We start from the raw sequence: 25369 nt of genomic DNA on the forward strand, positions 1-25369 counted from the left end.
TTGTCCCTGTCGTCCTTCAGCATCCTCTCGTCTGACCTCCACCTCCAGTGAGCTACTTCAAAACCACTAAATCTGCAACGACATTTTTCTTTCGATCGTACTCCTCTAAATACATGCATTTGCCTACTTCTCCCTGGTTTATCTCTTGGTGACTGCAGGACAAGGCTTCTATTGTGCATTCAGTTCTCCCGCAGGCCTTTACTGTTTGTACTGCTTCAGAGCTTTGCTGAAGGGCACTGAGCTAAGTGTGACTGCGTGGTTTTGATATTATCACACAGATGGGCTGCAGATAAACAGGGCCATTCTTTAATGTCTGGAGGCAAATTCCTGAAAGACTAAAACAGCAAAGTCAAAATACAGAAAACCAAACTAATTTTATGTAAATTTAATTGCTGTTCCAGCCTGAGAAGCAAAGGCATTTCAGCACAATCAACAGCCACTCGTGAATTAATGTAGTCAACTTGGAGATGTATGGATTCAGAAGATGGCTCATTAACACACTTCTAGGAAAGCTGCATTTGACAAAGGCTGCAGGAAAACCTACTGTATGTTGCCCTCTGTGCTTCCTTTCAGAAGAGCCTGTGTTGTCCAGAGGCACTCATGGAGAACATTTTAATTGCTGCAGATCTCTCTCTCTCTCTCTCTCTCTCTCTCTCTCTCTCTCTCTCTCTCCATCTATCTCTCTATATCTCCGTCTTTCTGTGTGCTCACATTACATATTAATGACCAGTGGAAACTACTAAACAATTAGCTTCTGTATTAAAGCACATGTATTTTATCTTATTAAAGGACCAGTGTGTAGCTTTTTAGCCCCTCCCCTTTCTGACATGTGATGCACTGTAGCCCCAAAGTACAGTTGGCAACTTTTTCATGGCCAAAAAAGTTGAGACAAGACAAAGGTTGCATGCTGCATTCCACATGGGTATGGCTAATGTACATTGTACTGTTTATGTCATTTATTATGCAGACAGCTAATCCCTTATATTCAAATTAAAGTACCAAACAGAACTCTCATGGGCAACAAATGTTGGTTGATTTACAGAAAGTTCTTTTGTCACAGACCTTTAGTTGAACCATAACATTTGACCTCTACTGTTAGCCTCGGCCAAACCTCTTCTGATTCTGTCTCGTTCACCTTAGCCCTGTTGTTCTCGACCACCTCTGGTGCTATGTCCCATTGGGATTTGGGTGCTTCTAATCCATACTGGGTACTGATGTTTCTTTACACGGTCCACCACTTGGTTGTGACTCTCCATGTCTTGGCTAGCGTCTTACACCCCCCGCTACTATGTGTTGGACTGTCTCAGCAGCATCACAGCCTGCACCTTGGGTCTGATCTGGTGTGATGGACCTTGGCCTCTATGGCTCTTGTGCTGCCATGATGAGTGCCTCTGTGCTGTCTGTCAGTCCAGCGTGTTCCAGCCGTTGTTAGGTCATCTTGATATCAGCCACTTCCTCAATCTGGCGGTTGAACATGCCGTGTAGGGGCTTGTCTGTCCATGTCTGCTCCCCTTCCTCCTCACTCTCATCAGGTTTCAGCTATCTGAGGTGTTCACTGAGCAGCTCGTCCTGAGGGGCCGTCTTCTTGATGCACTCTTGGGTTTTCGCTGTTTCATCTTGGACGGTGGCTCTGATGCTCACTAGTCCTCTTCCTCCCTCTTTCCACTTCGTGTACATCCTCAGTATGCTGGACTGGGGGTGAAACCCTACGTGCTTCTATCTCCTCCTTTGGCCTTCCTATGATCCCAGCAGGGTATCTGATGATGGCTTTTGGACCTTTATATTTATAGATAGATAGATAGATAGGGATGTGTGTGTGGGTGTGGGTGTTGTAAATCACAACCTGGACCCTCACAGCAGCAACACATTTAAAAAGAAGAGAGTTAAAGAGAACAGAGGAGCAGGCCTCTACTCACCAAGTCTACTAACTCATGACTTATTCAAGTGTTTTTTTTTGTCCTTTAGTGCAGACAGAGAAAATTCACTGTTGACAGATATTTGAAGTTCTTTGGTCTGACCATGTACCAGCGATAAGAGGTAAAATCCTCTTTGCAAAGGTACTGGATCCTGGCACTCTGAGGGCAAATGATACAATCCTGAACATGTTGATTGGGTTGGTTTTTCCTTTGTTTTGGAGAAACTGACACCCAGGTCTCATTGGCTGATTCTGGTTTTCTGCATTTCCTCCCTCCTGGCTCGTAGTTGGTCCATGCTCACTCTGTCAGTCTGAGGCCAGCCACCACCTGCTGGTTGGTGAAGGAGGGCTCCTCGTGTAGGCCAATCCATTCCAGTTTCATCACAGCATTTTCGGATGAGAAATCAAGCCACTTTTTAATCTCTCAGCAATGATGGAGTCACACAATTACTGCTTGGGTCTCCTTGCTGACACTTGTTTGTCTGGTATCCCCAAAAAACAAAACAAAAAATGGCTTGTTTCTGTCGAAGCAGGAAAAAAAATGAAGAAAACATCTGTGATTGTGGGACTTGTTTCCTCCTGCTTTTTAATGAGTGTGTCAAAAACACAACCCACGTTGCGGAAAACGAACGGATAAATTTCAGCTGCTCCTCTTTTTTCTTTCAGGGATGTGTTTGAAATTGAGTTTGTACTTTTCCAGTTGATTAGGTCATGGCTGTGCAGCAGTTACTTCAACTGCAGGAGTTGTGAACATGTGAAAATGATCTCAATAACAGCAGCAACAAGGCTGGACATTCTTTATTCCTAAGATAAAGATTCAGGCTTCATTTTTTACAGCCACCAGCCAACTCAGGTGTTCTTGGCAATATCTATGCTATGCTCTGTACTCTGAAGGTTGGCAAATACTTAGATATTAAATAAAATATGAAATATTCCTCTACCTTCTAGTTCATGTCAAAACTATTTTCAGACTAATGTCATGCTGACATTTATGTTTTTTACTGTGATGAAAATCTTTTCAGTCCTGCTTTGCCAGCTATTAATGGCTGCCTTCCTAAAGAGACGAGTGAAATCTGTCAGACTGACAACCTGAAAGTCCCTAAATCACACACACACACACACACACACACACACACACACACACACACACACACACACACACACACACACACACACACCCTCTGTGAAGTTATACCATGGTCAGCACTGTCGACTCACAGCAAGAAGGTTCCAGGTTCCAGTCCCGGCTCCATCACAGGATCTTTCTGTGTGGAGTCTCCATGTTCTCCCTGTTCCTGTGTGGGTTCTCTCTGGTACTCCAGCTTCCTCCCACAGTCCAAAGACATCAAGAGGGGACGAGGCTGATTGATACTCTAAATTGACTGTAGGTGTGACTGTGAGTGTGAATGGTTGTCTGTCTCTATGTGTTGGTCCTGTGATGGACTGGTGACCTGTCCAGGGTGAACCCCGCCTCTCACCTGAAGGCTGCTGGGATAGGCTCCACCCCTCCCCAACCTTTAACAGGATAAGCGGAAGAAAATGGATGGATGGATGAATTATTGCACAGTATTTTCCTATAAATATACATAGACAAGCTGATATTTCAATATTTAGGTACCACAGCAGTAACTTTCAATGTTTATTTGCTTGTGGCAATTTGAGATGGTACTGGTTTTATGACAGGCTTTACTGACTAATCCATATTCATGTCACGGAATAGACTCAACTGTGTGAATCTTTTCCTCTAAGGGACGACTAGTTGTTACGTGTAGGGAGGTGTGAGGGGGAAGTAGACCCAGGCGCAGAAGAGGGTTTTATTTAGGTACGGGGACACTGTAGACGGGGTGACTTGACGACTGTAGACGGGGTGACTTGGCGTGAGGCTGGAGGCTTGACAACAAACAGCGACAGCAAACGACAACAATGACCCAACAACCTAACCGAGGAAAAAACACAGGTTAAATACAAGTGGGGAAACAAGACACAGGGGGTGCAATCACCCGGGTGAGACACATGAGGTAATCACAGGAGTGAGGTCAAGAGGACAGGACATGACTACAAAATAAAACAGGACGCACGAGACAGGGATCATGACACTAGTCCTTGAACAGGATTTTGCTCATGATTTCCTCATGGTTTATTCCCTGATGTTCTGCCTCCTCTTGTTATCCAACACAGTTTAATTTCTTAAGTGTTTTATGTTGCTGAGGATTGAAGCTGCAGTGAACGGATGTCAATGATTGATGGGTGAATCGGATGTTGATCTGTGCAGCAGAAGCCCTGAGAGCGTCTGAATTCACAGCCCTGTGCTGAGGGACACAGCCTGGTCTCTTGAGTGAATATAACATCGAAATACCAGTAATTCTTTTGCCAGAAGGACCTTATATAATAGAATAGTTAAATAATAATACAGGGGCGATGGTGAAGAAAACTCTGAGAATAAAAAGCACAAATCCTGGAGTCCGTTGAACTTCAGTGTTGTAAGATTACAATTAACCATTATGGCCTGTGAAAGACTGGCTTTTAATGAAAGGTTTTAGCCCTCAAACAATCCCGTTTTTTTATTCATTAAAACAGCAGTGCTAAAAGACTGATTGCTGCTTATAAATGCACAACCTCGAAGCAGAGCACAGCCTTCCAGTGCGCTATTCAGGTGGTGCTAATTGTTTTATTTTTCTCTTTCCAGTTAGACTTTGAGGGTTTTTTTTTTCCATATGTTGTTCTGTTTAAAATCCTCACACATTTTTTTCCCAAACCTGGTGTTTGATGGGTTGCATTTCTACCAGATGAATTCAAAACAACACACGCGCTTCCCTCAGCGTGTTCTGGAAGCGGAGGAAGGTAGAGACCAACAAGGTGCCACTGAATGATTTTGACATGCAGTGTTGTTTTTAGAGAGAGTGCAAAATGAATTGGTGAGTCACCATCTTTAAAGAGTACGTAGAAGCACACATGAACCATCGCAGCAGAAGCCAATCAGCCTCCAATGACCGGAATAGAGACATGATGAGAGAGCACGTCGCTGAACAAATGAATATTTGTCAGAGGAAGACGTTACATAAATATATGCAAAAACACAGATACATATGATGTGCACACACTTTACACTTCAGATGTCTGTATTTTTCTGTACTGACAGAATTCTAAGAAAAATCTTCATAAGAATAGTTGCATATTTTTCGATGTATATTCTGTGTGTGTGATTTATTTCCTGCTGTATTTCCACACTTTTTGTAACAACTTATGTATGTATGACACTGTGTCCCTACAAATTCTTTAAAGATGGACTGATGAATTTTGCGAGTCTGAGGAGGAGCACTTTTTCTCATCAGCTGCAAGGAAAATGATTTATTGAACACGATTAATATCCAAATGTCACTCAGAAAAGAAACTGTGTGTGTTTGACAGACTTTTATAAGTTGTGATCGAAAATGGGTTTGATTTCCTCTGCCATCCAACTCCGTGTCACAGTCGCGGCTGGGGTTGGTGCCTGGATGACGCCCCTGCGAAGGATAAGCTGTCGTTAAGCTCGCCGCTTCCCGGGGTTCTGTACAGCGCTGCCCATCAGTGCCGGCTGCAGTATGGATCCAGCTCTCTGCTCTGCGATGACATGGATGTAAGACTCTCTAGAACAACCAACACGTCACATTTCCTCTTCTTTTCCCCTCTCTGCTCTTCTCAGTCTTGTTTTGACGTCCTTTTCATCCTTGCAACTGCTCTTTAATTTGAATTTGACTGGACTGTTCTTTCTATCTTTAGAGGTGCCGCAACATCGTGCACGTCACAGCGGCAGACACTTTCAATTTCTATGATGTCACTTTAATGAAAGGGAGTTTGTATCATTTAATTATATGGGTTACAGGTTCACTTTGACCAACCCTGTATGCAGACAGTCTTTCCATCTCCATGTAGTGCATTAACTTTTTTTTGAAAAGGCAAAACAATAACCTGACATGAGCATAAAAACATTTTTTTCTAAACCTTAATCACAATAAAATACAGAAATAATGCTTCTGTTGCCACCTGCACTCTGTATTTACTGGCTAATTGTATCTTGGTAACATGCTCATTGTGGCCGTTTTAATTGTCAAGCGTCATCACATTTGCATTTCATGTGTGTATCTGCTATTTTTCATTATTTCACCAATGATCATTTATATGGGTATTCATTCATTTGGCACTTTAAAATGATACTTCACCCAAATAGTCAAATTTGTCTTTCAAGCACTCACCAATCGGTGTCTGTAAATCACGAAGAGGTTTTGTCCCTCCTGCGTGGAACAAGCGGTGGAGGAGTAGCAAAGTTCCCAGGCATGTTAGAGATGCTACATGGCTCTGGTCAGGGACTGTGCTGAGGGTCCAGCCATGCAGGCGGTTATCCAGACGGAGCCCCTGGAGGAGCTCGGTTCACTGAGCGGTGAAATTCACCGAGCTGTGCTCGCTTCTAGATGGTGTTGTTAACCCACATACGAAGGCGTTTAGTTTTCCGACGTATTTTGGCCTTCCACGGCAGGTACAACGCAACAGTTCTGTGAATATTCATGGTGAAATGGCGGAAAGAAACGTTGCCGGAAATACTCGCCACTCGGGCAGGTGAGCAAATGTGCGTATTCGCGCGAATGACACAAATGGACACTAAAATGATCCAATAACAGCAAATAACGTGACGCGAAATTCGCGTTTGGTGTGAACACAGTTACATTTGCAGCACGGGCAAGATTTTATCTCATTGGCGGATCTAAAGCAACATCTTTCTGTGTCACTGGTTGTACACCATTCATCTATTCCAGGAAGCCATTACCATTTTAACAGTTCTGCCTTTCTAGATTATTCCACATTATCAGACAAAATTGATCAAATTATGACTCATCAATGAAGTTGTAGGCTATGTAGCAAACGGTAAATAAAACAGTAATACACCTCACTGCCAGAAGGTGGAGACAAACTTGCCACGCTTTAGCTTTAACGAAGCCTGAACTCATCTCCAGATTGGCTTTGTGTTATGTTGCGAGCTGATAAAAGAGCAGCAGGCTCAGTGACAGAGACCACACACACACACACACACACACACACACACACACACACACACACACACACACACATTTTTCCACCAGAAATTGAGTTCATTCTCAGAAAGTGTTGAAACCACATGTGCTGGTTTAACAAGCCTCCCAATACCTCCCGCATTCTCTCTCTCTCACACACACACGCACACACACACCACGACCAGGGCAATACAACAGACTGAGGAGTTGTTTAGCATTTAAGGAGTTTGTTTCCCTTCGAAACAAACACAGTTATAGTTATTGCATGTTTTCCTGAAGCAACTCATCAAACAAATGCACTGCACAGTTTTCACGTCTGTGTTGTAGTCCTGCTCCTTACGTGTTGACAACGTCCACTGTCAGTGGATCACCACTGATGGTCTTACCACATGCAGCAGTGTGTGGTTGCTGTGTTTTCACCTGCTGATTCTGAGACTGAGAACAGTAAAGTGAGGGTTCGCTAGACCCCCCCTATAGTGAGAACTACCTCGGAGGGGGGGTTTATATGTCTGCCAGCACTGATGTGGTCTAGCTCAGGATTTAGGTGGAAGTAAATGGGTTTGGGAGTGGGGAGGAAGTAGGTAAGGGGTGTCTGGCCCCCTACAGTACTTCAAGCTCCAGGCTTACATTTGTTTATAGACACAAAAGAGACATCGTGAAAAAAAGTGTGAAGCTGAAACCAAAATGAAGGCTGAGTTTGTTGATTTTTTTTTTTTTTTCCAACAGGTGAGAAACATATGTGGTCGACTGGTGGTGTCACGCAACGTGATAATCCATGAAATGATAATGTTTTATAATATTCAGTGAAAACAAGGATCCCATGCTTGACTCCGTTTACTGGAATATTTATCTACCAGGTGACAGTTTACATGAAAATGACATTTCCAGCCCACGTCATCATTACAGGAAACTCAAATTGTCATGTTTATGATATTTAATATAAGTTTAGATGGTTTACGGTGACCTTCCCTGTGTAGCCGAGCAGACTTGATGACCTGATGTACTGATCTAATGACCAAGACAGTAAATACAAGCCAACACAGAGGAACGCGAGAGTAGATAGAGGAAAATTTTTACAGGTAAATTTCAATTGAAAAATAGAAACAGTCACCAAACATGTACCAAAAGAGTATGGAGCCAAATCTGGGCCACTGCAAATACAAACATCCACTCTTCTGATCTGCGGTGTACTCGATAGCGCCGATGATTTCAACTCATTTATGCTTTGTTACAGCACTTTCACTCAAATCGTTGGAATTATATTTTCCTCTGTAGCTTTCTAGTAAAGCATCTCAAGCCCAGTTTATTGAAATGGTACAAACGCAGTCATTGGCCCATCTCATTGTGGTGCGTCCCGATTACACCGGTTGCTTGATAATCGTGTGGATCGAAGTGGGTTTAATATGGATTTGTTTGCTGTGAATGCATGGCAGCCTGAGGCAAATGTCATGGTAAATCTTGATAAGCCCCTTGACAGTGATGACTCAGCCCGTCATCTGGAAGGCCAGCGAGTATTAGACTCAGGTCATAAGCACGGATCCGATTTTTTTTCTTTTAAAAACCATAAAAAAACATCTTTCCTTTAGTTAAAAAGTTGAGTGTTCAGTCTCTCTGGCCTGGCTGGAAGTGAATCACTGCATTGATACTGTGTTCCCAGCCATTGTCCTTTATACTCTCTTCCCCAGACTTTGGCTCATACTAATAAAAAGATTTTTTTTTAAATGAAAAATTCTCACAAATGTGGTTACTTAATCCAGAGGAATTCAAAGGGTTAAATTGTTTTTGCTACCTGCTAATCTACAGCATGATTTTGTCCAAAATGTCTAACTAACATTCAGCAGAAATGCCAAACAAATCTGCCGTGACCACTCAGCGACGGACTCCTTGATAATCAGCGCGCCTGACCTTTGGTGTTATCGGTCTTCACAGACTCTATTCACCAGTGAGGGTAGTCAACATTTCCTCGTTGTGGCTCCTCATCCTCTGTTGCGGCAAATACAAGGAACACCTTTTTCTCTATAGTCTTTAAAAAAAATCTCTTCATCCGGTTCTGCTCTTGATTTCAGGAGAACAAAAAAAAGCTGTTCAAATAACGCTTTTATGCACATGGCATTTTTTTTATTTTGAATTCAAACAATACATAATGTGTTTTAGGGCATTGCTTTATTGGCTTTCACTACAAAACAGCAACTCATTCTAACTGAAATTACTGTCAACAGCTTCTGCAAAATTGTATTAGATTTGTTAAAAGTTGCTAACTCGAAAAGATATTTTATCTTAAATCGATGAAGGTTTGTGTATTATATAAACTGCAAATTACAGATAAACATAAAGTGCACAAAACATCTCATTCACATCCTGATAGCTGCCTGGGTGGATGTGTGCTCCATGCAGAGGTAAAGACAGCAGGTGGTTATATAACAAGACCACACACGGGCACCTCAGCATGGCTTCATCCGTCAATATTTATGATGTCTTCCTGGGCATGAAATGCAGATGGTTGTCATTTTGAGTCAAATTGAAGAAGTTTTCCTGTCGTTTTTTCCCCCCTCATCTGCATAGCTTTTATATTGCTGTATTTAAAAGGGGGGGGGGGGAGAAGAGAACACAAAGCCAACAAGATTTTGATTTGTCTGCTCCGCTAGAATGTGTGCAGCACCCTGTGGTGCACTGTGGGAACAACGTGCCACTCAAAGCTAGATGGGGCTGTTGATGGAACCAGTTGCGGCGAGGACAAGGTGAGTCTTCCATTTCAGGAATATTCAGGAATGAGACCTGGGGCTTGTGATGTGTGTTTCTGGAATACTGACCTCAAGTGCTTTGAGTTGTCATGCTCGAGTTCTTCATGGTATTCCTGTATACCCAGTATTTACTCTTGGAGGCTGCTCGTGACCAGAAGTTAAACTGAAGAAAGTTTAATAGGAACCTGCAAAGATTTTTTTGTTGCTCCATTGAAATGTCCTTTGTGTGAAGAGAGAATTTTCAATTGAAGTCCTGCAGAACACGATACGTTTCTTCTCTGTCTTGCAATGCAGTTGTAATTAACACTGAATAACAAAGATGTACGAGTTGGGTTTGTCATCAGATCATGAAAACTCAGGCAAGAAAAGAAACCAACCGGCAGAATGAAAACACTATCTGCTCAGAACATGTTGTGCAGAAGAAGCCCAGGAAATAAGAAATGTCTGCATATTTGCATATTTGTGTATTTATGACGGGAAAATATTGAAAATATGACGTGAAAATCAGAAGTTTGACTTCAGTCAGCGACAAAGAGGAAGTTTAAGCACAAGTCAGTTTGACCAGTAGCTTGAGTTGTGCTGTTTGTTCTCTCGCCAGTGGTGTTTCAGTGGCGAGTGTGTAGCAGTTGGACATCAGCCTGAGAGTATAAGTGGCGGCTGGGGTGCGTGGAGCGCGTGGTCAGCCTGCTCGAGGTCATGTGATGCAGGAGTCCGGAGTGCTCATCGGGACTGCGATAACCCAGTGTAAGTTTAACATTACTACACCTCACAGCCTGTTGATACCCACACAGTTGCGCGCAGACACACACTCAAACACAAAACAGATGCATACAGCCAAAGTTCTTATCACAAGCTGAAAACACAAAATGGGTTATAATTCGTGGAAGAAGCTGCGGAAAAATATACAGATTTTCAGTAAAAAGCAGATTGTGAAATTCATGGAGTGGTGATGATGGATGGCTGATAAGAGGAACACGAGGGAATAACTCAGTTCACACGTTGCATCCACCTGAAGCCTGCTGTGCGAGGCAGAGGTTGTTATGTAATCGGCGGAGCAGAAACAATTTATCTGCAGAATTGATTTCGGCAAAAGATCATAGGATCAGAGTGTATATTTGATTTGTAGGGTTGTTGTTTTGTTGTTGGAGGATAAGTCCAGTTTCAGTTATTTCTCAACGTTTTCTAATCCAAATATTTGGTTAGTTTGACATTTATGTATTAAATGTCAAAAATCTTCGCTGTGTTTGTACAAAGAATGCCTGTATTGGCAGGTACAATATCAGTGGGGCACAGCCGCAGTTTAGTTTTCAGTGGATCATGACTGTCAAAATACACACTTAGACCGGTGTGGTTTGTTTATTTCTTTTCATTCATCCACGTGTTACATTTGCAACACTATTAAGAACTCAGTGTGAGAACAGATGTCATGGGTGTTATTGTTGATATTTGATCGGCTCAGAAGTCAATAAGCAGCATCACAATAGCATTAACAATGCTGTTCTACAGTCCCATGTACAGGGGGAAGTATTGTCTGGGTGAGAGACGGAGGTACCGGATCTGTAACACCGCGCCATGTCCGAATAACCTGCCCACCTTCAGAGATATCCAGTGTAGTCACTTTGACACCATGCCCTACAAGGGCAAGCTATACAAGTGGGTGGCAGTCATCAACAAAGGTGAGCACTGGATTCAGGTTAAACGGGATTTCAGTGTGTCCTGCTTTTATGACATCTTTGTGTTTTCTGTCTGTTGGACTCTCCCCACGCCTTTAGTCAACCCCTGTGAACTCCACTGTCGTCCGCTGAATGAACATTTCTCGGAAAAGATGCGTGACGCTGTCACTGATGGGACTCCTTGCTTTGAAGCCAACAAAAGTCGAGATATGTGCATCAATGGCATCTGTAAGGTAGTGATACTGTTACTACTGCACATATTCTCTGAAAAAAAAGGTTTCATTGATTTGTTTTAGCTTTCAGTCACATAAATAGGCCGATTAATTATTCTCTTCATGTATGTTTGCTTTGTTGAATGCTAAATGCACTGTATTTATTTGACCCTCGCCTTCCTTTCTCTGCAGGCTAGTGTTGTTTGACATTCTGCATGAAAATGAGCTTGGTGATTGAAAAGAAAAATGTTATGGCTGTTATCTCTCAAGATAACGCCCTGCTCTTGCCCATCAGCCTGCGCCAAAATGCCAATCACTGATACAGACTCTGTTTGGATATACATTCAAAAGTAATCACCCTGTTGGAGTCGGGTTTTATGACATTTTGTGACATTTTGTGAGGCACCCGTGAGTTTTCATTCTTGCCCTCGATCTTATGTCTTTGAGAATCCTGCTGGAGCTGGAGGCAAATTCAGAAATGTTGTCTGTTCAAAACAAAATTATCCTTATGTGTCTCAAGGGACATAATTAAATAAGGGAGAAACTATACTGCAGATTTGTTATCTAGACTGAAGACCGCCAGAGTCAAGCCGCAGCTAAAGAAACCTCCCTTCAACCAGTGTCATTACAGATGTGTATATTTTCTCTCATATCAAAACAAAACCCTTGAGTGAACCATTTCCAAACAATTTATCTCCTCTTCTATCGGAAAGATATCCTGACCCCTCAGTCTAGTTTCAAGGCTTTTCACTGCTTTGGCACGCTCCTTGCTGTCACAGAGCCTGTACTGTCTGCCAGGGCTCTGTCCTTTTCCTCATCCTCCTTGACAGGTCTGCTTTCATTTCAATTAGTATGACTTCAAATCTTCCTCTCCAACCTTTCTGAGATAGAATCTCTGTTCAGAGCTTCTACACTTGTCACTGGTATCCCTCAAGGCTTAGTACTGGGGCCCATGTTATTTTCCTCCTCCAATGAATCCCTCACCCCCCTGATCTGCTCACATAGCTTCTTTTATCACTATTTATGCAGATTCTCCAATTGCACCATTGTCTATAATCATATTTTTATCCCTGATCACTGTACCTCATATATTGTGTCATGTGTTGTATTGCATGTGTGATACAGAATATAGGCTGTGACTATGTGATTGAATCCAATGCTGTAGAGGATCGCTGCGGGGTGTGCCATGGTAATGGCTCCACCTGTACAACTGTGAGAAGGACTTTTGAGGAGACTGAAGGACTCGGTACGTTCTGCTTGGTTCAGTTAAGAGTCTTTTCTACAGTGGAATATAATGGAACATCTGGTTAAGATCATGTCAAGTGTAAAGTCTCTATTTGGATTAAAAAAGACAAGAAGGAGTTGGTTTTTACATCTAGATACCGCCTTTATTTGGTTTCTTTACTTGACCTACAGCACCAAAAGGTTAGGACAACCTTTGTTTTACACTGACTGTATACACACAGTCTTTGGTGGCATTCCTCACCTCCACCTTGTTGTTTTTACCAGGACCCCTCATTGTGCATTATTACTCAACATGAACTGTATTGTCGTGAAGGCTATGTAGACATTGGACTGATCCCAGAGGGAGCATGGGATATCCGGATTGAGGAGATGGCTGAGGCTGGGAATTTCTTGGCGCTGAGAAGTGACAACCCAAGCAAGTATTTTCTGAACGGTGGCTGGACTATCCAGTGGAATGGAGACTACAAGGCAGCAGGGACAGTTTTCACCTATGAGAGGACTGGACATCTAGAGAACCTGACTTCACCTGGGCCAACCATGGAACCATTGTGGATTCAGGTGAGATTCACTCGGAAAAAACATCAGAAGCTACCAAATGGTTCATGATGCCCAATAGTAAATATATGAATCTTACAACTGTACTGTCAAGCATGTATTTTCAAGCATTAGATATTCAGAAAAGCACCTGAAATTTGTGTGTGCTGCATTTATTCTTCGATCAACAATAAACGCATTACAGATATCAACCTAAATTAAACAGGATTTTATGAAAATTGTGTCTAGTTTAGGGAAGGAGCTCCAGTGTCCTTGAATAGTTTTTGTCCAATTATTCTCACTCTTTCCACCTCACCACTCAGCTGGAAGCAACAGCATGACCCCTGTCTTGTTATCTTAATCTATACAAAGACTTCAAACGATAGTAAAACCCCACTGGTCTAATTTGTGTCATCATAACAGATTTGCAGCTGCAGTGGAAACGCAAACAGGATATGCAGTGAATGATGCGTTTATCTCCTGACATAGTTTATTTCATGGGGCTACTTTGTTCCTACTGGACTTTTTTTTTTTTTTAATTAAAGTTTTTGTGTGTTATAGCTTCTCTTTCAGGAAACCAATCCAGGAGTGCGCTATGAGTACACAATCAGTCGAAATGCCACAGAAGACAATGATATTCCTGTCTCCGTTTTCTTCTGGAAATATGGATCATGGACTGAGTGTAGTGCCACTTGTGGAACAGGTAAGAGAACTGCTTCAGCTCTGGACTGATTTCCTGGTACTAGAGGACCCTTCCCAGAAGATGATAAAATGAAAAAGACTATCTTATAGTTCGGAAAAACTGAAAATAACAAGAAAAAAAGAGGAAAATAATCATTATAGTAATAGAATAAGCTATGACAAATAAACAACAGTGAAAATGCTCACTTTTGTCAGACCAAGTCTCACCCCCAATCAACACCAGGGGACATTTGACCAAACTCAAAAACCAAACCACTGACCAAAGCCACTGACACCACTGCTACTCCGGGGTGGAGTCGAGTTCAACGATAAATCAGTCTCATTTCCAGTCGCTGATTTAAAGAAAGGGAACCCTTCAAACATCCGTCAACATACAGTAATAAATGTTAAAATGGTGAGTGGTGAGATGTGACATGTTGCCCCCTTAGCAAGCAGGTTGTCAAACTGTGTACGGTCAGATGTCACATTGGATTTGACCACAAGAAACAGCTCACCGTTAGGTTATTTTTTTAAGTCAAATTTACTAAAAGGTCTCCTGCGTGAGCTCAATCAGGCAAAGAGTTTTGTCAATTCTATTTTCTTTATTTATTATCTGTCAATTACCAGCAATGTTGGGGTGAATGAATATAATAATTACTCCATCCATCCCTCCATCCATCCTTCCACTTTCTCCTGTTTATCCGGGGTCTGGTTGCGATGGCAGTAGCCTAAGCAGAGAGACCCAGACTTCCCGTCCAGCTCCTCATGGGGGATCTCAAGGTGTTCCCAGGCCAGTTGAGAGACACTGTCTCCAACGTGTCCTGGGTCTTCCCAGAGGCCTCCTACCATTCAGACAGCCCTGATCAGCTCCCCAGGGAGGCATTCTGACCAGATACATGAGCCACCTCATATGACTCCTCTCAACAGTAATTACTGAATGCATTTCACTGTAGGGGGCAAAGATTAACCAGGAGGTAAACCAAGAAGTATATTTCGTCGATCTGAGATGTGTGAATATACGGTGCACGTCTGACGACCGCATGTGTTTGAAGCGCAACATTTAACATTTGATAAAGTGGTTGTAGGAGAACCCTGCCACCACCCACGCCCTCCCCAGGTTATTAAAAAAGATCCTTTCAGGCGTTTTCACTTTCCAGTACTGCAAGCATTAACAGGGACTAGGATTACAAAAATGAAAGGCAGACAAACGACACTAGAACCGAGAAAATAAAAACAGACCAGACAGAATAAGTACGGCATCGGAAACGTAGGTTGAGAAGACTCCTGGCTGCCCGACTCATTGAAACAGGCCCATTTTAGTCATTATTCCATGTCATGATAATATCATCTCAGCAAACTCCTCTTCCTTAATAACAAATTATCGTTACGAGATGAAGTTTGATGACTATCAGTCTACATTCATCCAGTGGATCAGTTCCCACCATACCCTCATCCAGCCAAACAGAATTGTTCCTACAAACAGTTTGAGGTCCTGATGTTTTGTGATTCTGAGTCAGAAGAATCACAAAAGGTACAGTCGCTATATTTCATTAAAATGTCCTATTTTTGCTCTGTTGTAGATGTCGAAAAGAAAAAATGTGTTCAAGGTTGTTAACGCTGACCCTGGGTCACTTGTCATGTATTTCTTGTCACACATTTAAGTTTGTTATTCGAAGAGAATAACAAAATGTGATTTTATTCACATCAAAGACACACAGACATCTGGTTCCCCCTTCACAAATATTCACTGAAACCTTGTGACTTTGCTGAATTCTCTTGTGAAGTGAATGACTGACATCAAATGAGATGAAAAGGGATAGTGCAGGACAAACGTTCAAGTCCTACAAAAAGCCCTGAACACCTGACACGCTGAACTTATGTGCTGTGTTGGTGTGTTGAACACTTTAAGTCCATTTTGGAAGCTCTGTTTGCTAAATCCAAAGTCCAAAGTGCTTTGAACTGCCGTTGGGTACCAAACTCTCTACCACTGAGGGTACCAACAAAATCCTCTCTACTGCAGGTACAATTCACGATAAACATCTGAGCTACAGTTTGGTCGTTAGGGGTTCATCTGGGCGAGAGAGTGAAGGCACCGCTGGAGGAAGAGCCCTTGTTGTTACTCCTGCAACGCGCCCAAGCCCAACACGCTAATGAGAAGCTGAGCACCATCTAAGTGTGGTTCCAATTTCGAAAAATAAAAGCTGAAAAAAACTCCACCGCATTCATGTGAAATGCAAAGATATGTTGGTATCCACCAATGTCGCACTGAATAGATGAAATCTTTGGTGGGATTTTGAGCTGCTTCTAATTTTATGAGTGGGATTAGAGCTTTGGGCATCTGCTCCCTTGCGTATGATGCATTAATTGTGTAAAAACTGTCCTAATCCAGCACTTCCAGCTGATCCGTCCTGTTTTTAATTCACCACCCCATGAAAACTTGGCTTTTGCTCATCAAGCCTTGTCGCTGAGAGGCACGTCAGTGAACAGCAAGGAGTAAATTGAGTGATGGCTGAATCCCCTTTACCTTCTTTGGTTTCAGGGTCCTTGTGGTGCACGTGCACAATTTGAATCATTGAATAGAACAGAACCCTTGCTAATTGGTTGGTCAGTAATTGGCATGTGTGCTTGTCATCCAATGAGATGTTTGTTTAGCTACACACAAAAAGTCCTACGTTCATGGGATTTGAGGGTTTAAACGAACCTTTGCCTTCCTCTCTGATGTATTAGAGCAGCTTCACCAGTGTCTCCTTAAATGCAGCCAACCTATGTGAAATTGACCTGACAGGACGTGATATTTGCTCCACAGTGCACGCATCAGTCCGCTCCTCCATGCAAAAGCCAAATGTTATCAGGTTTCACCTCCCTCTCGCTCAACAAAGCAGCAACACTGCATATGAGGGGCCACTCAAAGCCCCCCGTGGCAAAGACATGCGCTGTCTTTGTGCCCTCCAGCTGCAATTATTGAATAGAAAATAATCTCAGTATATTACAGCTTTATCAGCTTCAGCTTTGATAGCCATCTTTTGTTATCGATGTCAATCAGTGCTTTCTTTGTCAAGTCCTCTATCTCCTCCACATGTGAGAAGACCTTATAAAAATCTAAATTGGTCACAATATTTATTTCAAAGCAACTTTGACTGTGCAAATTGAGCTACAAAGACCGTGTAATCAACATGGCTGACAGTGTTTCTCTGCATTCAAATCCAGTTTTATCTCATTTCCTCTTTCGGCACCAAATCTATCTTTTGCTGTATCGTCCTTTTAGAGATGTCTTTGAAGATGAAAATTAGCTGTCTGATGTGCTTTGTGAAGGGTCAGCGGGCCCACAGCTGAGGCTACATGGGGTGAGAGGTGTCGCTTCCTCTAATAGGGTGGAAATCCCCTCAGGAGGATGTGAATACTGATGGCAAGAGGCGTCACACGAGGAAATAAATCTGTCATGCACAGGAGAGAAACTCCTTTTATGTGTTACGTTGTGTATTACTGACCGAAACCAGGATTTGAAACCTGTCAAGGGGTTAGAAATACGTTTTCCTTCAACTGGGCTTGTTTTGGTGAGATTCTTTTGATTATTTTGCGTTCCGTGATCATAGCGATAGAGAAATTGGATGTACTTGGTGCTTGATATGCTGCAAGTTTAGTTAATTGTCCTAAAAACAAGTTAGCTAACAGGAAAGTGCATTAAATTTACAGCCTTCGTTATTAGCACTGACAGCGTCATCTGTTTAAATGTGTCCAACAGTCTCGGCACATTTGAGGTAGGTTTTGGTGTTTATCCTGGTTTAACACAATATGCTTTTGTCTCATGTCACTGTTCCAGGTGTTCAGAGGCAGATGGTTCACTGTGTGGAGAGAACAACTGGGATAGTGGAGGAGCACTTTTGTGACCCCTTAACCCGACCTGACGATAACCAAACCAGCTGTAACAAGGAGCCGTGTCCAGCCATGTTAGTTTGCCTCCTGGTCATTTTGTAGGAGGACACCTGCAATTTTCACTGGCACACACACATGCAGACACACACACACAAACACACACACGCACACACAAAGATGCTTGTATCTCAACCCTTGCAGGAGCTAACAACAACAGTCTCGGTGACGTGGTTGAGAGTTGTATCACCATGAAAATACCTCATCTCAGCCGATATCAATAATTAGTGATTATTTTTAACGACCCGTTCTTCAGCTGACATCAGGAGAAAATAGTCGAATTTGATGAATTTATTTATTTTATGAGTCAGACTTTAAAATCGTAAATAAACTTCCACGCTGCTCCGCTGACTTTTTCTTTTTCAACTGTCTTGATTTGCACTTCATTCGTTCACACTTTTATTTAAGGTGAAATTAGTTGTCAGACTGAAACTCTCCAGGTCAATAAGGGGCAGCACAGTAGGAAAAAGTTAAAGTGCTTGCCACTGTTGCATGAAACAACGGAACGCTAACTTCTTCAGCATGAGCTGACAATCATGGTGCTATGCTACCTGGCGCTGCTACAGCCTGGACAGTCCCATTTATCCCACTACCACCAGGTGATGAGTCCCCAAGAGGGACTGAAGTGACGCTTCACCTGAAGTTATCATTGGTTTCTCAGTCATTTACCTGGAGATCTCTGTAATTTTCAAAGATTCTTTTCTTTTCCCTACATGACCTCTTCATGAATTGAGAACTCAGGAGAACTTTTTTTCTTGGTCCAGCAATTTGGACAATAATTCACTTGATTTAAGTCAAGTCAAGTCAAGTCAGTTTTATTTGTATGGTGCCAAATCACAACCGCAGGTCCGGTACCACACTCCTTCAATGATTTGACACCCACAAGCTTTTATGAGTGTAGAACCTGAACTATTTTAGATTTTTTTACTTTTTAAGCTCACGTAAAAGTGTGTACATGCAGTCCTGTACCACTGTACCAACAAATACGAGGCCAGTATTTCCTAAATTCTTAAAATTACTAAAAGAAGGAAAACAATTCTTCCTGAATCCAAGACATCCAAGGATGAGTAACTATCAACAAATGTTAACTCGTGGATGAGGTATCACTTTAATTTAATGCAATTCAGTGGCTCTACTTAGAATAATACAAACATGTGCTTTACGAGGCATTTTGCAGAGAAAATGTTCAGACTGACTTCAGATACTGGATTTTCCTCGGTCGGAGCTTTTTCAATTCTGCCAGTAACTTCTTGAGAATCGTGACTTGGAACTCAACCATTCGACTTGCTTTCTCGTAAAGAGGATTTTCTTTTGAGTTTGAATATTCGGCAAATGATCATCAGCTGACAACATATATTGCTACTTATGTTGTGAGGGCATCAACATTCATGTGTGAGCACAGTAGCGTCAGCATGACCTGAGCTATTTTCCTCAAAAAATGGGAGATGGAGTTGGAATATTCTTTTTGACTTTTACTGACTTTGAACTTGCAAAACCCAGCAGAAATGAAAACACTGTCTGCAAAGGAACAATAAAATCATATCCACCGCCTATGCACAGTTGTACAGAATTGCTCATTTCCATCACTTGTGCATCATTCAATAGGAAATCTTTGCTTCTTCTGTATCTCTCCACTCAAGGTGGTGGGCAGGGGATTGGCAGCGATGCTCTTCAAGCTGTGGCAGCTCTGGTCTGGCTAAGAGGACGGTTCTCTGCATACAGGCCATCAGTGTGGAAGAACAGAAAGCCCTGCAGCCCAGTGAATGTGAACACATACCCAGGCCTGAGTCTGTGTCCTCCTGCAACACACACATCCCCTGCCCAGCAGACTGGACCACTGGCAGCTGGTCAAAGGTGAGTCTGCTGGAGTCTGTCCCTGAAAGATGAGCTATTTCAAAAGTCTGTGGAAAAGCAAATTTACCAGGAAATCTCATTGCCACAAGAAGTGTTTCGAATACGTCGGGAAACATTTGCACATCTCCATCATTTTCAAGTCAAAAGATGACTTAACCGGTTGAGTCAGTTCACTTGAGTTGCTCGCTGCTTTCGCCTCCATATTGCTTCAGATCTGCAGCTTTATCAGCAGCGCTCTACTAAGACACATGCTCATAGCTACACTCTCTTTTCACATGCTGTCAACTCACAGCTTGATTTGAAATAAATGGAATGATTTATAGGAAGCAGTGGTTAGCACTGTGGCCTCACAGCAAGAAGGTTCCGGGTTTGAGTCCTGGCTTGGGCGCGGGATCTTTCTGTGTGAGTCTCCATGTTCTCCCTGTTCCTGCGTGGGTTCTCTCTGGTACTCCAGCTTCCTCTTACAGTCCAAAGACATCAATTTGGGGACGAGGCTGATTGATACTCTAAATTGACCGTAGGTATGAATGTGAGAGTGAATGGTTGTCTGTCTCTATGTGTTGGCCCTGCGATGGACTGGCGACCTGTCCAGGGTGAACCCCGCCTCTCGCCCGTAGATGCTGGGATAGGCTCCAGCCCCCCTTACTAGTAAGGAATAAGCAGAAGACGATGATGGATGGATGGATTTATAGGCATAGTTACAATAACGATAGCCTGAAGAAGCCACAGTTCATTGATATTGACCATGCTGATGATGTGTCTTTCTGCTGGTGGTGGGGAGTCATCAACCACTTTGCTTGCGACTGAAATACCTTGACAACTTCTGAATGAGTCACCAAGGAATCACCAGGCGTTTACTGCCTGTAGAGAATGAAATCTGTTTCCTATTTTGAATCCCAAACTTTTGATCAGAACTATGCCTTTGATCAAAATGACGCCTTCATTTGTTATTCTCAGGGGTTTCACACGTCGGCCGTCTCTCCTGGGGATTTTGAAATATCAAATTAGAAGAGATTAATGGAAATGGAAACGTTTTTTTTTTAAAAAGCATAAATGTGCAAAATAGGAGGCTATAGCCTCTTTTTTGAGTACGCTCTGATGTTGTGAATCTTTACCGTGTTCGTGCTTGTACCCTTAAGGCTTATAGGCACTATTTTGATGAAACCCTCATATTTAGTTAACATTTTGACATTATAAGATAAGGTAAAGCCTGATATGATGTGTAACACAGTTGGCTCTTCTTGTCTGCAGTGTTCACTGACTTGTGGAAGTGGAACACGTCGGCGTAATGTCACCTGCTCGAGAAACACCGGTGTGGACTGTGACCCACTCAAGAAGCCCCTCATTGTCACTACTTGCATCGTGCAGGACTGTCCACAGGAAGCGGATAATTTCGGAGGCAACGACTGGTCTGGAAGTGGCTGGTCCAGCAAAGAAGTTTTCAACGAAATAAACTTCATACCTGCGGCCAAACCACCATCAAAATACAGCACCACCAGAGCCCAACCAAGAAATCACAATGAGGTCAATAACAATGTTGAAGGAGATTTTCACTACCACAACAACATTGAAAATATTGATTTTTCACAAGAAAACAGTGTTCAAGTTGATGATTTCTACTATGACTACAACTTTATTAACTTCCATGAGGACTTGTCAGATGACAGGAATGATTCACTGGAGAATCAGGAGCTGGATTTCCCAAAGGAGGTGAAGCCAGGCGGCAGCACGAAAGAAGCTGCACATATAGAATCTACAAGAGCACCCACAGCAAATCCTCATTTCCCAGAGTCAAAGACCACAAGCCATACTTTGAAACCTGCAGAGCCACAGAATATCAATCTAGATGATGTGAAAGACAAAGGTAACCAAGCAAATGAAGAATCAATGAGAATGAATTATGAAAATTCAGGCGACTTCCTTTCCGAGGATTATCTTCTGCCCGTGTCTACCACTCGATCCCCACTCTTTTCTACAACTAAGCACTCACAGACACCCAAAGATCAGCTGTTTCTTCCTGAAAACACAAGCACAAGTCCTAGTCTGGGTTTCAGCACAAGGGAGCCTGCACAGGATGTGAAACTGGAGCAAGATGGGGAAGAAACTGAACGGTATGGCAATAATTTCAGTATGGAGGAAAATCATGCTGAGGACTTTTCTGTGAATCCAGGATATATCACTTCCTCTCCTGGACTACAAAACACTAACACTTATATCACTGCAACAACAGGGAGAGCGCAGGAGATGGAGGGTGATTTACAGCACAGTTACAGTGACAAAAGTACACAAGGTCCTAATTTCCCTACATCTCCAGGGGTTAAGAGTCAGGAACCTTCAGGCTCCCCAACACCAGAGACTGAAGGGCAGCTGAAGGTAGATGAAGCCGATCATTCAGTCAGGTTGAGTGAAAGCGCTTCAGAAACATCAACAAGTCAATCAATGAAAGAGTTGGATGCAACTCTGTTAAATAGAGACACAGATACCACGAGTGAGGATAACTCATGGGACCTCCGTACGCCCTCACTTCCTGCATCTGAGAATCCACCTTATGCTCCTTCTACATTTGTGCCAGCCTCAGGTAACCACGCGACCTCTGATGAGCCCCCTGTATTAACTGGAACAGACGTCTTACCTCCAACAAACCTGGAGGGACTAACTTCCTCCCCTCCAGCTGATTTACAGCCAGACACAATCGAGCAGACAAAGCCTGCCTTTGCTGAAAGATCTGGAACAGACTCCCCATCGCCTACGTTTACATTAAGTGATTTTCATGGCAACAAAGCAGTTACAACCCCCAAGGTGAAGACAAACAGCAGCCCTGACCCTTCATCCTGGCCTCCCACAAACACACCAGCCACCCCTCAGCCGGTTACTGCACCGAGACCCACAGTGGCCATTGTGTCAACTCCCTCACAGAGTCTGTGGCCACTTCCTCTGCCAACATCGGTCCAGATTCAAACCTCTACTCAGGTCACTGCCCACTGGGTCACCGGCAACTGGAGTGCAGTGAGTCTGTTTTTGTGCTTATATTGTGGGAACAACAACGCTCAGCTGTTTCTCGACTGTTTTTGTCATGCAGGCTCTGTGCCTGGTTTTACTCCCCGCACGACTCCATTCCTTGGAGAGAGCTTTTAACCTAAAGCTAAATCAGATAACATCAGTCTGTTCGAATGGTCAATGCATACAGAATTGAATCTACTTACATCTATGCTTCGCATAACATCAAGAATTTCAGAGACATATTCAAATATTTGTATATAAATTAGAAATACCATGAAAATATATGGAAAAAAGCCTGATATGTCATCCTCCCCAGAGCCAGACAAGATGATAGGGAGCCTTTCCTCCTCAGTGCTGCATCATTGAGCTGAGACACACATAGACCAGCTGACTGCTAGTTAGCTTAGCACAATAACTGGTAGTGGGTGGGAAGTGATCAACTAGATCAGGATTGGAGTCTTGGTTGGTCAGGAAATAATCCGCCACATCCTCTCTTATACATCCTGATTGGTCGCAGAAGTTGCTCCTCTCATCTTCAGCAACCATTTAGTTGTGTTGGCAGAAGTTTTGAGTGTTTGAAAACTCTCCTCCAGCACAAGAAGGTAGTTCAAACGATGTGTCCGTTTCTAAAATTATGATACATCTTCATTTGAAATAAGAATCTCATCATATTTTCATTGTGTGATGTTTCTAACAGAGGTATACTAACACTTCTCATCAACTACCATTCATTGTGCTAAGCTAGCGAGCCACCCAGTCTCTGTTTGCTCTACGTGATTTCCAGAAGGTTGCTGTGTTCTACAAAGATACAGGAGGATCTTTATTGTCCGTTTTAATGAGGTTTGCTGTGCATGCTGAATTCGTAGTGGTGCTGCAGGGTGTTTCTTTGTTCTTGGGCAGTGCTCCACAACCTGCGGCCTGGGTGCCATCTGGAGGACTTTTGCATGCAGCACTGGCACAGTGTTGGACTGCGATCTGGCTAAGAGGCCAACACCTGCCCGGCAGTGTTACCTGCGCCCCTGCTCCATGTGGAAAGTTGGGGAATGGAGTAAGGTAAGACACCTTGTTACTGTGTATCAGTCTTCTGAGTGGAAATGAAGGTCGTTTCACTATCTACTGGTTTTGTGTAGTTGTAGTTTTATAAGACATGTATTTCACATAATTTACACTCAATTTTAGCCATGATCCCAGAGGGACCAACTAGTGGCTTATTAGCCATAACATCATACACATACTCTCATGTTTTCCATCCATCCATTTTCCACTGCTTATCCTGTTAAGGGTCACGGACCCTATCCCAGCAGTCTTCAGGTGAGAGGCAGGGTTCACCCTGGACAGGTCACCAGTCCATCACAGGACCAACACATAGAGACAGACAACCATTCACACTCACAGTCACACCTACAGTCAATTTAGAGTATCAATCAGCCTCGTCCCCTCTTGATGTCTTTGGACTGTGGGAGGAAGCTGGAGTACCAGAGAGAACCCACACAGGAACAGGGAGAACATGGAGACTCCACACAGAAAGATCCTGTGCTGGAGCCAGGACTGGAACCTGGAACCTTCTTGCTGTGAGGCCACAGTGCTGACCACTGCACTGCCCAGTGCCACCTCGCCCATGTTTTGTTGTATTTGATGATGAGCACTGTTGGTTACAAGAAAAGGATTTCCTTCTTGTTTTCCCTGTGTTTTTTTTTTCCGCTGCCCCATATCCCCCCCACCGTCAAAAGAAATATATGCGCTTTGTTAGGAAGTTTGAGCTGGTTTGAAGATCTGGAGCTATGCTGATGTGTGATGTGTCTCTCATTTTTCTGATCCTTTTTGAACAAAACTAAATGTTATGTACCTTAAAATAGATCAGCTATCAGCTATTATAGGTAAAAGTTTGGTAATAAAGATTTTACTGGATCAAGCGGTTATGACATGATTCCCATGCCGTGTCTCTTCCCAGTGCTCCAAGAATTGCGAGGAAGGTGTGAAATCCCGAGATGTCCAGTGTTTCGACATGCGGGACCAGAGACCCCTGCGACCTTTTCACTGCCGGGCGATGTCCTTAAGGCCAGTGACTCAAGTGTCATGTAACCTTCAGCCGTGCCTGGACTGGTACACCTCCTCCTGGGGACAGGTGAGGAACGCAAACAGAATAACAGCGAAGAGGCGCTGTTGACTCTGGTTTCACCACCTGGGGAGTTCATCTTGGTGGGAGGGAGAGATTATATGCTTCTGAGCGCACACCTGAAACTCAGCTTGAATATATTTTGTTTCCTTCTACGTAAGAGGACTGACATTAGGGTTTCTTTCTATTTATTTTGGCACCTTTGAAGTCCTTCAAATTTTGACCTACAGACACAGTGCACTCATCAAAATGTTCACCTCTTCAAGGTCATAGGGCTTTCACTTTTCACGTCGAACTTTTATACATTGGAGGTACTGCAGTTTTTCTACCGCTTTTTTTTTCTTACAACGGAAGTCTATGTCGTCTCAAAATTAGATGTTTTTAACTCCTTCATACTTTCAACTAAATAAACCACTCAAGTAT

General features: G+C 43.0%; 1 protein-coding gene across 1 annotated transcript in view; it reads left to right on the top strand.

Annotated features, from left to right (window-relative positions):
- Positions 1–25369, top strand: part of adamts7 (a disintegrin-like and metallopeptidase (reprolysin type) with thrombospondin type 1 motif, 7) — a 70690-nt gene that overhangs the window by 26569 nt on the left and 18752 nt on the right. The window contains exons 9-21 of the mRNA XM_086226521.1: positions 5387–5531; positions 9606–9698; positions 10300–10445; positions 11208–11377; positions 11474–11607; positions 12712–12832; positions 13145–13389; positions 13927–14068; positions 17867–17993; positions 19617–19830; positions 21082–22836; positions 23731–23883; positions 24782–24955. Coding sequence (XP_086082647.1) covers positions 5387–5531; positions 9606–9698; positions 10300–10445; positions 11208–11377; positions 11474–11607; positions 12712–12832; positions 13145–13389; positions 13927–14068; positions 17867–17993; positions 19617–19830; positions 21082–22836; positions 23731–23883; positions 24782–24955 — 3619 coding nt within the window. The remainder of the gene's footprint in view (positions 1–5386; positions 5532–9605; positions 9699–10299; positions 10446–11207; positions 11378–11473; positions 11608–12711; positions 12833–13144; positions 13390–13926; positions 14069–17866; positions 17994–19616; positions 19831–21081; positions 22837–23730; positions 23884–24781; positions 24956–25369) is intronic.

This window comes from Aulostomus chinensis, chromosome 2, assembly GCF_037954235.1.
Source record: "Aulostomus chinensis isolate RoL2024-O1b breed Wild chromosome 2, RoL_Achi_v1.0, whole genome shotgun sequence".
In the NCBI taxonomy this organism is placed as follows: domain Eukaryota; kingdom Metazoa; phylum Chordata; class Actinopteri; order Syngnathiformes; family Aulostomidae; genus Aulostomus; species Aulostomus chinensis.